General features: G+C 39.9%; 1 protein-coding gene across 4 annotated transcripts in view; it reads right to left on the minus strand.

Moving 5' to 3' along the window:
• Window positions 1-11,659, minus strand: part of PPP1R12B (protein phosphatase 1 regulatory subunit 12B) — a 203,499-nt gene extending 191,840 nt beyond the window's left edge. For all 4 annotated transcript variants that reach the window (XM_077772123.1, XM_077772122.1, XM_077772126.1 and 1 more), the window contains exon 1: window positions 11,083-11,659. In XM_077772123.1, coding sequence (XP_077628249.1) covers window positions 11,083-11,580 — 498 coding nt within the window. In that variant the 5' untranslated portion in view covers window positions 11,581-11,659. The remainder of the gene's footprint in view (window positions 1-11,082) is intronic.
• Window positions 11,660-12,402: the final 743 nt, after the last annotated feature.

Raw genomic sequence — 12,402 nt, forward strand, 5'->3', positions numbered from 1 at the left:
TACTACTAATAATCCTGCTTTTCAACAAATAAGATGCAGAGAAAAAAAGTGAGGAGGAAACTATAGATTTAGAGAGTCTTTAAGGTACATATGAACCAATGCAGACCTTATGTGAATCCTAATTTAAATAAAACTGTAAAAAAAAAAAAATCCATGAACTATCAGGGAAATTTAAACACTAATGAATATTTTATAATTTTAGGGAGTAAGTATTCAATTTTTAGGTGTGATAAAAAGATTGTGATTGTTTTTATTACATTCCCATTTTTTAGATATACATATTGAAATACTGATAAGCAAAAGTGTGTTATATCTAGGATTGGTTGTAAAATAACCCAAAATATTGGGGATGAGGAGAAAAGGACCTATAAATGAAATAAGATTGGCCATAAGTTGATGTTTTGGGGGTTTTGTTTTTGTTTTGAGAGAGGAGAGTGGCAGAGAGAGAGAGAGAGAGAGAGAGAGAGAATCCCAAGCAGGCCATGGAACCTGATGTGGGGTTTGATATCACAAACCATGACACCATGACCTAGGCTGAAGTCAGACGCTTAATCGACTGAGCCACCCAGGTGCCCCAATTACAAAACTTTCTAAAAAATAAAAATGAAGTGGGTCACTAGACCAAAAAATCATATGTAACAGCCAAGTTGTATACTATATATATTATAGATGGATATTCAAAACATAGCAATATAAAATACCTTCCCAAAATTGCATTCAAATATAATTCCAAAAGATTGCCACAGTATGACAATGTTTAAGATACTAGGTATAAAATCTCTAAATTCTTACACAAATCCATCCCTTAACTACACTGTACTACAATATTCCATTAGATTATTAGAAAATTGCAGATCAATTTTCAATATTAAGAACAAAAGATTCAATTAAATTGACTCAAGAAATGAATATAAACTCATCATTGCCTGATAAAACTTCAGGCCCCCCAAATTTACTCAAACTGGTTACAATCTAAAATCATAGATTTAAGGGTCACCTGGCTGGCTCAGTTGGTAGAGCGTGCAACTCTTGATCTCTGGATTGTGAGTTCGAGCCCCACGATGGGTATAGAGATTACTTAAAAATAGATATGTACACAATGCAATATTACTCAGTGATCAAAAAGAATGAAATCTTGCCAGTTCCAGCAATGTGGATGTAACTAGAATGTATTGTGCTAAGCGAAATAAATCAGAGAAAGATAAATATCATATGATTTCACTCATATGTAGAATTTAAGAAACAAAACAGATGCACATAGGGGAAGGTAAGGAAAACTAAGATAAAAACAGAGAGGGAGTCGAACCATAAGAGATTCTAAAATACAGAGAACAAGGGTGCCTGGGTGGCTCAGTTAGTTTAGTGTCAGACTTCAGCTCAGGTCATGATCTCATGGTTTGTGAGTTTGAGCCCCACACTGGGCTCTGTGCTGACACTTCAGATTCTGTCTCTCTCTGTCTCTATCTCTGTCCCTCCGCACTTCACGCTCTGGGTCTCTCCCCAAAATAAGTAAACATTTTTAAAAATTTTTAATAAAAATAAAAAATAAAATACAGAGAACAAACTGAGGGTTGCTGCAGGGGTGCTGGATCAGGGGGATGGGCTAAATGGATGATGGGCATTAAGAAGTACGGGGTGTTATATGTTATAAGTGATGAATCATTAAATTCTACTCCTGAAACCATTATTACACTATATGTTAACTTGGATTTAAATTTTTAAAAATCTTTAAGATAATAAAAATTAAAAAATAAATAAAATCTAAGATTTAAAAAACAAGTTTTTACATTACACTTCAGGGGCACCTGGGTGGCTCAGTCAGTAAGGAGTCTGAATCTTGATTTCAGCTCAGGTCATGATCTCATCATGGTGAGATGGAGCCCCAGGTCAGGCTCATACTGGGCGTGGAGACTGCTTAAGTTTCTCTCTCCTTCTCTCTGCCCCTCTCCCACTACACACACTCGTGCTATAAATGAATGAATGAATGAATGAATACATACAGACATACAGACATAACATACATACATACATAAATGACACTTCAAAAGCACGGGGGAAATCCCCAACACATCTCCTGCCCCAAGTTAACAAACTTAGTTAGCAATCCAAATGAGATTTCAATTCCTTGCCCTATATAAAATTCTGGGTCAAGATCATTAATCTGGATTTATTATTACTATGTTGAAACATAAAGATATATTAAAGATCCCAAACTTCCATTTTTCACTATCTTTAGGTAGAAGTGTATGAATCCACAAGCACAGATGAAAATAATCACAAACAAGGATGAATGAAATACCCAAGAGTCAGAATGCTAAAACAGAAAATCACCATGTAGCCAGTTTATTATAAATGATAATAGGAACCAGCTCTTCTGGAGAGCATTCCCAAAATTCTAGTTCATTTCTAAAATGTATCAATTGCTAAGTAACAAGTAACAAGAAGCACAGAGTCAGGCCCAGAGTAGAGATTCAACAAATGAACGGGAAAGACTAAATGGCAGAAGAAACTGTTATTGATACTAAACTCCCTATTACTGCTCCCCTAAAGTTGACAGCGCTAATGAGTGGGAAATGGACCAAACCAGAACTGGGAAATAAAATCATCTCAACTAGCTAATCAGCTCTTCAGTAATAGGAATATAACCTTTGGGCTCAAGTGTCACATTTAATATTCTAAAGTATTCTTAACTCATAAATAATGAAACCATTTTCATTATTTTGAACTAGCCAAAAGCCAGCTTTTTAGGAGGCTTCTCACATATTTGGGGTCCTACTTTACAGCTGGAATTACATTGATGGCAGATCTATTTTTTTCTTCCAAAAATCAACAGAAAGATTAATTTATCCTTAATATGAAAAAACTTCATATAATCTCCACAAAAGCCCTCAAAAAACATCCTTCTATTGAAACTGTTCTTTAATGGTTATACATAACCAAATCCAACAGTTTTTGTTTTTGTTTTGTTTTGTTTTGGTCTTCTCCTCAATTTCCTTTCACATTATTGACCATCCATTCCTTGAAACTCCTCAATATCATTGTGCTTTTTTGGTTCTCCTCTGTGTTAGTTTCCTATTGCTGGTGTAACAAGTTGCCACAAATTTAGTAGTTTAGGGCAACTGGGTGGCTCAGCCAGGTAACCATCTGACATCCGTTCAAGTCATGATCTCACAATTGGTGGGTTAAAGTCCGGTGTGGAGCTCTGTGCTGACAGCTCAGAGCCTGGAGCCTGCTTCGGATTCTGTTTCCCTCTCTCTCTGCCCCTCCCCCGCTCATGCTGTCTCGCTCTGTCTCTCAAAAATAAACAAACGTTTAAAAAGTTTATTTTTAATTTAGTAGCTTAAAACAGCACATATTTATTATCTTACAGATCTGCAGATAGGAGGTCTGAACTTGGTCTCACTGGTCTAAGATCAAGTTTTTTGGCAGGGCTAGCTCCTTGAGACTCAGGGAGACTCCATTTCCTTGCCTTTTTCAGAGGCTGCCTGCATTGCTTGGCTCACAGCCCCTTCCTCTAATCACTGCAGTCTCTTGCTTCTAACATCATATCTACTACTGACTCTGCTCTCCTGCCTGCCTCCCTCTTCTAAACACATGGTGATTACATTGGACTCATCTGGATAATCCAAGATAACCTTCCCATTTCAAAACCTGAAACTTCATCACATCTACAAAGTCCCTTTTACCAATACAAGGTAACATATTTACAGATTATGAGGATTAGGACATGGACATCTTTGAGGGGACATTAGTCAGCCTACCACACACTCCTATGGCTCTAACTGGAACTCTGCACCTTCTGCCTGCCACCTAAATAGTGTTTTTTGTTCTTTTTTATATTGTCTCCTCTCCTCTTCCACACTCACTGCTTCAACTCTCACCTTTGTGCTAATAGCCAACTCTCTCATTTTAAATATGAGGGGATTAGAGCCTAGATGGGGAGGTGATGACTAGCCTTGAATCACAAATACGATACTTCTACTTGGATGTCTTCAGAGCTCCTCAGTCCAAAACTGGACTGACTCCTGTATTCATCTGAATACCAAAATTCTTTCAGACTCACAGGCTAGAACTTTCCTTTCTCATCTCCATTCTCTCAGCTGGTTCTTTCTTTCTTTCTTTCTTTTTAAGTTTATTAATTTACTTTGAAGGAGGAAGGGGGAGGGAGGAAGAGAGAGGGGGAGAGAGGGAGAATCCCAAGCAAGGCTCCGGGCTATCAGCGCTGAGCCCAACATGGGGCCTGAACTCACAAACTCTGAAACCATGACCTGGGAAGAAACCAAGAGTCAGATGCTTAACCAACTGAGCCACCCAGATGGTCTTCACCCTCAGCTGGTTCGTTCATCTGTGTCCTTCCATTCATTCTGAAATCCAAATGCAACTTCATATTCCTTAATGCTGCCTTGGTTGGGTTAACGCCCCTGCTCAAACCCACAAAAGTCTTCTGCTAAGGAAGCATTGTTGGCCTGGTGTTTGATGTTCAAAGTCCTCTAGGATGTTATCCTCACCCCTTCCCTAACCCTCCAAATGCATCCATTAGGAGTTCCCCTATATCCCCTCTGCCTGCACACTATACTGACTCCTATTTCTCTGCCCACATTGCTGCATCATCATGGACTGCCTTCCTTTGTCCCTCCACTTAGGAGTGCATCTTTGCCTGTTGTTATCATAGAAATTATCACTCCAAAACTAATTGTTTTTTTTTTTTAATTTATCTGTCTTCAAACCAGCCTGTGAGTTCCTTGAAGGCAGAAACTATACCTATCTATCAACAAACATACATTTTAGCAAAGACTTACAATCTATTATTAGGTATTCAATATTAGCTGTAAATTAACAATCTAATAAAACCTCTCACAAGGAAGATAATACAGTAAACCATATCTAAATGATGACATATTATTCAAACATCAAAAACTTTACTTTCAAAGCATATTTAATGATATAGGAAAACAATTACAAGGAAAAGTAAGTGAAAAAATCAGGAGACAGTGTATGATACCAACTTTGTAAATATGTTCTTACACACACACACACATAAACTAAATATACTGTTAAAAAAAGAAATCCAAAAGGAATACACTAAAATGTTAATAGTATATATCTCCAACTAGCCTGATTTTAAATCACTTTCAATTTTTTTATATAATTTCATTTTCAATTTTTTTTTTTTAAGAATGAGAGGCAATATATAGTTAAGAACATGGACTCTACAGTCAGACTGCCTGGGCTCAAATAAATTCTAGCTCTGCCATTTACTGTCTGTGTGACCATGGGCAGTGTCTCAGTTTCCTTATCTCTATAGAATCCAGACAATAATACTAATAATAATACCTTACTCATGAGCTGTTTTAAGTATTACACACAAGTTAATATATTAAAGAACTTAGTCCTTGGCTCAGAGTAAATACCACATAAATGGGCGTCACAATAACTACTACTACTATGACTGCTGTTACTACTATTATTACTACAGTCATTAAAACAGACTTCTCACTATGTAACTATTAAAAAGAGCTTAAATAAAAAGATAATACCAAGTACAGGAAAGATGAAGCAACCAGAACTAATACATTGCTAGCTGGAATGCAAAATGATAAAGGCACTTAAGCAGTTTGGCAGTTTCTTTTAAAGTTCGTTGTCACACGACTCAGTTATCCCACTGCTAGGAATTTAACCAAAGTGAAATGAAACATATCCACACAAAAATGTGTATGCAAATGTCTTTAACAGTTTTATTCATGATTACCAAAAACTGGAAATAATCCAAATGTCCTTTAACTGGTGAACAGATAAACAAACTGTAGTATCGCCATATGCTGGAATACCACTCAGCAATAAAGACCAGTGAGCTACTGACACATGCAACAAAATGGATGAATGTCAATGCATTCTAGCAAATGAAAGCAGCCAGATTCAAAAGGCTTCATGCTGTATGATTCATCTATACAGCACTGTGGTTATGGGGACAGAACATGGATGAATGACTGTCATGGGACGACAGCACAAAGGAATCTTGGCGATAACAGTAATACTCTATATCTTGACTGTAGTGGTGGTTACACAATTGCATGTATTTGTCACAATTCACAGAGCCCTACGTGTAAAACAGATTATACTGTATATATACTATATGTATTCTTTAATTTTAAAAACACTTAAAAATAAAAATAAGCAAGCAATGACTTAATTTTAATTTACCAACAAGACCTGTCCAACCTTCTACCTTTAGCAGAATTATGCTTAAACTACACACACTGACAACTTGCCTATTTAAAAATATTCACAGAGAATATTCTATAAGCCCACATGGTAACGTATAGCTACTCTACAGGAAGGACTTTAAGAACAGGGCAACAAAAATGTGGCTAGGAAACAAGTAAAAGTCACCTGCATCTGAACTCAAAACCAAATCAAAACAAGACAAGCTAACCCCATAATAAAAATAAGCTTATTTTTCAAATCTGTCTCTGAGGTCCAGCGACATGGAAACTTGGGACTAATACTCATAAGGCAAGGGGCCAGGTGCCCAACATAGCCTGATGCATCATATCAACCAATCTGAAGAGGTAAACTATTAAAATGACTCAGGATGATTGTTCTAGACCCACAATAATCAAGAAGCCAATAGGATTTTCTTAATCCCATATTGCCTTGGGTCCTGACATTAAGGCAGAATTTATCAATATAAAGGGTAAGGCAAAGTCATTTCACAGATGGAACTATAAGAGAAATAAGTAATGAACCTGGAATAAAAGAGAAAGGGTTAAGGAGCACCTGGGTGGCTCAGTCAGTTAAGTGTCTAACTTGGGCTCAGGTCATGAACTCATGCTTCATGAATTCAAGCCCCACATCAGGCCCTGTGCTGACAACTCAGAGCCTGGAGCCTGCTTCGGATTCTGTGTCTCCCTCTCTCCCTGCCACTCCCCCACCCTCTCATGCTCTCTCTCTCTCTGTCTCTCAAAAAGAAATAAATGTAAAAACAAAACAAAGCAAAGCAAAACCGAGAGAGAGAGAGAGAGAGAGAGAGGGTTAAGAATACAAGTTTTAGGGGCACCTACTGGGTCAGCCCATAGAGCGCATGACTCTTGATCTTGAAGTCATAGATTCAAGCCCCACATTGGGCACAGAGATTGTTTTATTTACTTTCTGTTTTTTGTTTAAGTATATTTATTTGAGGGAGAGAAAGAGAGAGAGCATGTGGGGAAGGAGCAGAGAATGAGAGAGAGAATCCCAAGCAGGCAGGTGCTGTCTGTCAGCAAAAAGCCCAACATGTGGCTCAAAAGCACTAACTATAGGATCATGACCTGAGCCGAAATCAAGAGTCGGCCACTTAACTGACTGAGCCACCCAGGTGCCCCTTATTTTTTCTTCAAAGTTTATTTCTTTATTTTGAGAAAGAGAGAGCTTGAGAGAGGGAGGGACAGAGAGAGGGAGAGAGAGACTCCACATAGTCTGTGCAGAGTCCGATGTGGGGCTCGAAGCTATGAACCATGAGATAATGACCTGAGCCGAAGTCGACACTTAACTGACTGAGCCACCCAGGCGCCCCAAGATTATTTTAAAACGTACACACACACACACACACACACATTTTATTCCACCACTGCTAATGGCACACATACATACTATTTTATACTGAATTGAATTCATTATCATCTTAATCTTCTGTCTTACCCTGTCTCACTCTGCCTTTCCTCCTTCCCTCCTCATCTGTTTCTATCACCACTTTTCTTCCAGAGAAATAGATAATTTTAATCTCTCTGAAGCTACAGGTCAGATTGAGGCAGCTCTAGAATAACAGAAAATACTAGGAGTTGAATTCCAGTCTGGGGTGTCCCTGAGGGTCCAAATTTGGACTCTGAGACCATTGGAAAACCAACCTGAGTTTCTGAGTCAGTACAGACTGACATTAGTATCCACTACACCCAACACAGATATAAGACCCAATGAAATATATTTTGAAGAAATAAGCAGGCATTCATTCTAAGAAATCCCAGAAAATCTCCTTTCTGAAAGCAAGCAGTTGCCTCTGTAGCAGCCCAACAATTTGGTAGATACAGTTTTAAGAGCCTATATCTTGACCTAGAGCATCCAAGATCATAATACTAAGGATACCAAGATAGGTGATAATAAGCACCCTTGCGAAATAAATAAATAAAAATAAATTTCAAGAAGTACCACTGCACACAGAATTCTTAACCCACACTTCATGCCCAGTAGTGTATATACACAAATGAAATGGTAATTCCTCTGTGAGCAAACAAATGTTTTCATGGACTATATAATCAGATTAAAGCCTTTTTCATTGATGACCCTGGGATACTAAGGGCATATACAATTTACTCACAAGTTTAGTTAGTCTTAGTCTGTATCAGTCCCCAAGGCTTTCATCAAAGAAGGTTTAACCTTTGAGATATTTCTTACCTCAGTCTATTTCAAGTATTATTAATAGGCCCCCAGGAGCTTATCATTGACTCAAGCACCTCGTGGCCTAAGCAAAGGCTGCCAAGAAAGAAAGGTCTCTAAGTCAAAAGTAGCATCAAGGCACCACAACCTGAAGTGTAAATCACCTACCGTGACCTTGTGGGGGAAAGAGAAAAATGACTTGAGAGAGTGTAGGTGATGTTTCTTCCAACATGCCAAGATGGCAATTCACAGTTGGTCAAGAGGCCATGGCCAAACAAGAGGGAGAAAGAAAGCAATTATCCTGATAATTCATATTGTGTATACATAAGAGATGGATAGTTTAACTAAATAATTCAGATAATTGTACCACTCTCCATTTCACAGAAGGACAATCAGTCAGAGTCAGCTGTTCAGCTGCTGGCGGCTCCAGTCTCACATTTGAATGTAACCTTTTATACCTTTAAGAGTTCTTCAGATCATGGAGAAACATACTGTCACTGTACGGAAACAGACTTGTAAAAGAGTTCCTGAGCCAATAAAGGCCCCTTGTCTTAATTCGAACAAAGAGATGGTTTCTCAACAGAAGACTTGTTTGGCCTCAAATCTTTGAGCAGCTTAATCTTTAGCTGAATTTGTCGCATACTGAGTAAACCTATACAATTCAACTCATTGCCAGCCCTATAAACAGAGAGGAATGCCTATATCGCATATGCAGGTGTTTAAAAACAAACAAACAAATGCAACTCATAGCTGTCATCTCCGTCCTCTCCTATTTCAAAGGATTACTGAATGTGAAGAGCATATTAAGTGAGAGAAGCTGTACTTCACAATCTGGGAGGGTGGTTAAGATACAAGGAAAGGCACCAAGAAGGTCAGTCTCAGGAGAAGGGAGTAGAAAAGTGGTTACCTTGTATGAGAAGGAGATCTACCAGAGTGACGTCAAAGTAGGTGCTTTTCTCAGGGCATTATTAAAGTGTTTATGGTAAGGACCAGGTTACCATAGTAGAGTCATCTTAGAAGAAACAGGGCTACTGAGTTACACTAAGAAAACTGCTTTGATAGAATCGTGATTCAATAAAGGAACACAGGGACCAGAAAACTGGATTCTATTTCTCTATCATCTATAAACCCATGAAATGGTTCCTTCCAGAATCTAGATCTCAATCTCCTCAATAAAATTCACCCTCTCAAAGAGTTCAGAAACTTAAAATAATGAATATAGTCCTCTTAGCACCTATCTATTTACAAACTCACCTCCTTATTAGGTGAGATATAAAGCTCTGGAATTTAAGTCTGAAAAATCCGTGCCTAAGAGCACCTTCTCTCTCTCCTAATCTCGTACAAGTAACAATTTTCTGAGCTTCAGTTTCCTCATCTCTAAAATGGGAATTATAGCACTACTTGCCACACCTACTTCAAGAATCACTGCTGAGATTCATATAGGGGAAAGACACACGAAAGAATTTTTAAACAGCAAAGGACCATACATATGTTGGTGCTACCCTAGGTGGGGCACTGTTACAGCAGGCAAATCAAACATACAGACAGGATGAAAAGAAGCGATGGTTCGTCCATCTGAGAGAGAAGGGCTGCAAGCACGGTGAAAAATAATTTTAAGCTACTGGCTGATATATTCAGTGAAGTGGTATGACACAAAAGTAAATTATTATTTAGAAGTGGATTCTCACGCCCACACTTTCACTTTGCACACATAGCAGAAAAAGAAAAATAAGAAAGATTAAGAGTGGGTGTCCAGCTCTCAGCTCACCAAAATAACTGGTGAAGTTCCATTTGGGGAGGGAGAGTGGAGTTAGTTATGACAGTCGGTATATACTGAACATTACTGCAGAAGTAAGAATATTGTTGCATAAGATAAGAGAAGTAAAAGTGTCATAACTAAGCAGAGCATTGTTGAGTTATCCACAATCCATATACTATAGCTATAGATAGGGCAAATGATGTCTATAGAAAGCTTTAAGAAAAAAGAAAAGAAAAAGGCTATTCCACAAGTATCAAACAAACATAAGTAATTCAGTAGGTTGGTTCTCCATAGCAAGCTCTTAGAGAGGTAATGATCCTAAGACACCTCTAACAATGAGGTCAGGCGCTCTAGGCGCCTGCAGGAGACACAAACTGTTTCTGAATCATTACAAACCAGCAAAACAAGAGGTGTGGTTTCAGAAGCTCTGCTGGCCTTAACCCAACAGAGGGGTTTACTCTCTGAGTGATCTAAGATATTCTATAACAGGGTCACACAAACAGGAAACTGAATTTTCTGAGAAGGCATAGGACAAATGACATTGACTCTGCTGATCTGAGTGCCATGGTGTACAGGCACACCGACCGGACAGCGAGAAGATGACTAATCTATAGGGATAACACCAGAGACCAAATCATCAGTAACCATGACAACTCAAGTAGGTGGAGGGAAATACAAACACTGACCAGGCAGCCCGGTGACACTATTCCTTCAAGGTAGAGACCCTGGGGTCTGAAAAAGACTTGATTCGTGGAGGAAGCTGGCCAAGAATGAAACCGACTAGCCCCAAAGGGCCAGTTATCCGTGCAGGAGGGCTCGGCGGTGACACGAACACTCTCCATGGGCAGCCCAAGTAGGGGTCACAAGTTCATGTGTAGGGGAGTGGACGCCTATAAAATCGAAAAAGGAGTTACCTGGTGCAGGGCTGTCAAACCGTCCACGTTGACCGTGTTAATGTCTGCACCTCTCGCCAGAAGCTTTTTCACCTCGTCGGTGTCCCCGCTAGAGCAAGCGGCCAGGAAGACAGCACCGTCCTCGAAGCGGACTCTTGGGCTCCCGCGACGAGTCTGCGGCTGCCGACCGGTGCCTCGTCGCTCCGCGGGTTCCTGCTCTGTCAGCGAGCCCCGCCAGCGCCGAAGCTGCTCAGCCCGCCGCATTCGCGCCGACTCCGCCCGCTTCCCGCCCAGGTGCTCCAACTCCGCCATTGCTCTGTCCTCAGCAGCCGCTGCTGTAACTACCACCACTGGATTGCTATTGCTGCCCCAGTTGCCGCTGCCGCTTCCTTCAGAGCGCTTCAGCCGGGAGCAGAAGGCGGAGACCCCCGCACCGCCATCTTTACTCCTCCCGCCACTAGCACCGCCCGCACGCTCCCTCGGCTTCAACACGCAGGCGCTGCCCGCGCCTCGGGTCATCACGGGACTTGTAGTAAAAGACGGGCCCTAAGGGCAGGCCATGGCCTTGAGGGAACTACAAATCCCTGGATGCGTCATTGAAGAGGCGAGGACCGGCCCTCCCTACTTAGCCGGGGGACCCAGAAGGGTCACCTTTGCCCTAAAGCTGGAATTGTTTCCCGGACTGGCGTCAGCCTCTTTGGGCATTTTGGGAATTGTAGTTTATTCTTGTTGTGACTGCTGCCTAGTCTTGGCTCCCTTAATTATCACATCAGTCCTTCGAAGCGCAAAAGGGGCAGTAATTATTTCTGTTTTCTATTAGGGAAAACTAGATATAAAGTACCCGAAAGACTCAAACCTATGCCGTGGTTCTAAGTTTAGAGTTTTATTTACGTTATAACGTGTACTACATTAACATGTATTAATCGCAGTAAGACTAAATGTGCATGGGGAGGAGGAGCATGGATACGTGCACAGTGGTACATATTATACATCAATTTTTTGAACGAGACACTTAGATTTTAGGCACTAAAATTAAGATCCAGGAAAGGATACATCCCATGATAGTGGAAAAAATGTAAACTTTCAATTCAAATTGAATTCACATCCCTAAACAAGTTACTTGATTTCTCTGAGCCGGCTTCCTTATTTTAAAGTGGGAATAGTAACATCTCACAGAATAGTTCCGTGGATGAAGTAATACATGCAAAGATACCTAGTACTATACTTGGCACATATCTGCTCACAAATATTAATTTCCCTTTCCCCCTCCTCCTCCTCTACTCTTATCATGGGTCTTAAATTATTAAGAGACAGAGTGGATGCTTGGTCTTTCATGATTCC

This window comes from Crocuta crocuta, unplaced genomic scaffold, assembly GCF_008692635.1.
Source record: "Crocuta crocuta isolate KB4526 unplaced genomic scaffold, BGI_CrCroc_1.0 scaffold318, whole genome shotgun sequence".
Classification (NCBI taxonomy): Eukaryota; Metazoa; Chordata; class Mammalia; order Carnivora; family Hyaenidae; genus Crocuta; species Crocuta crocuta.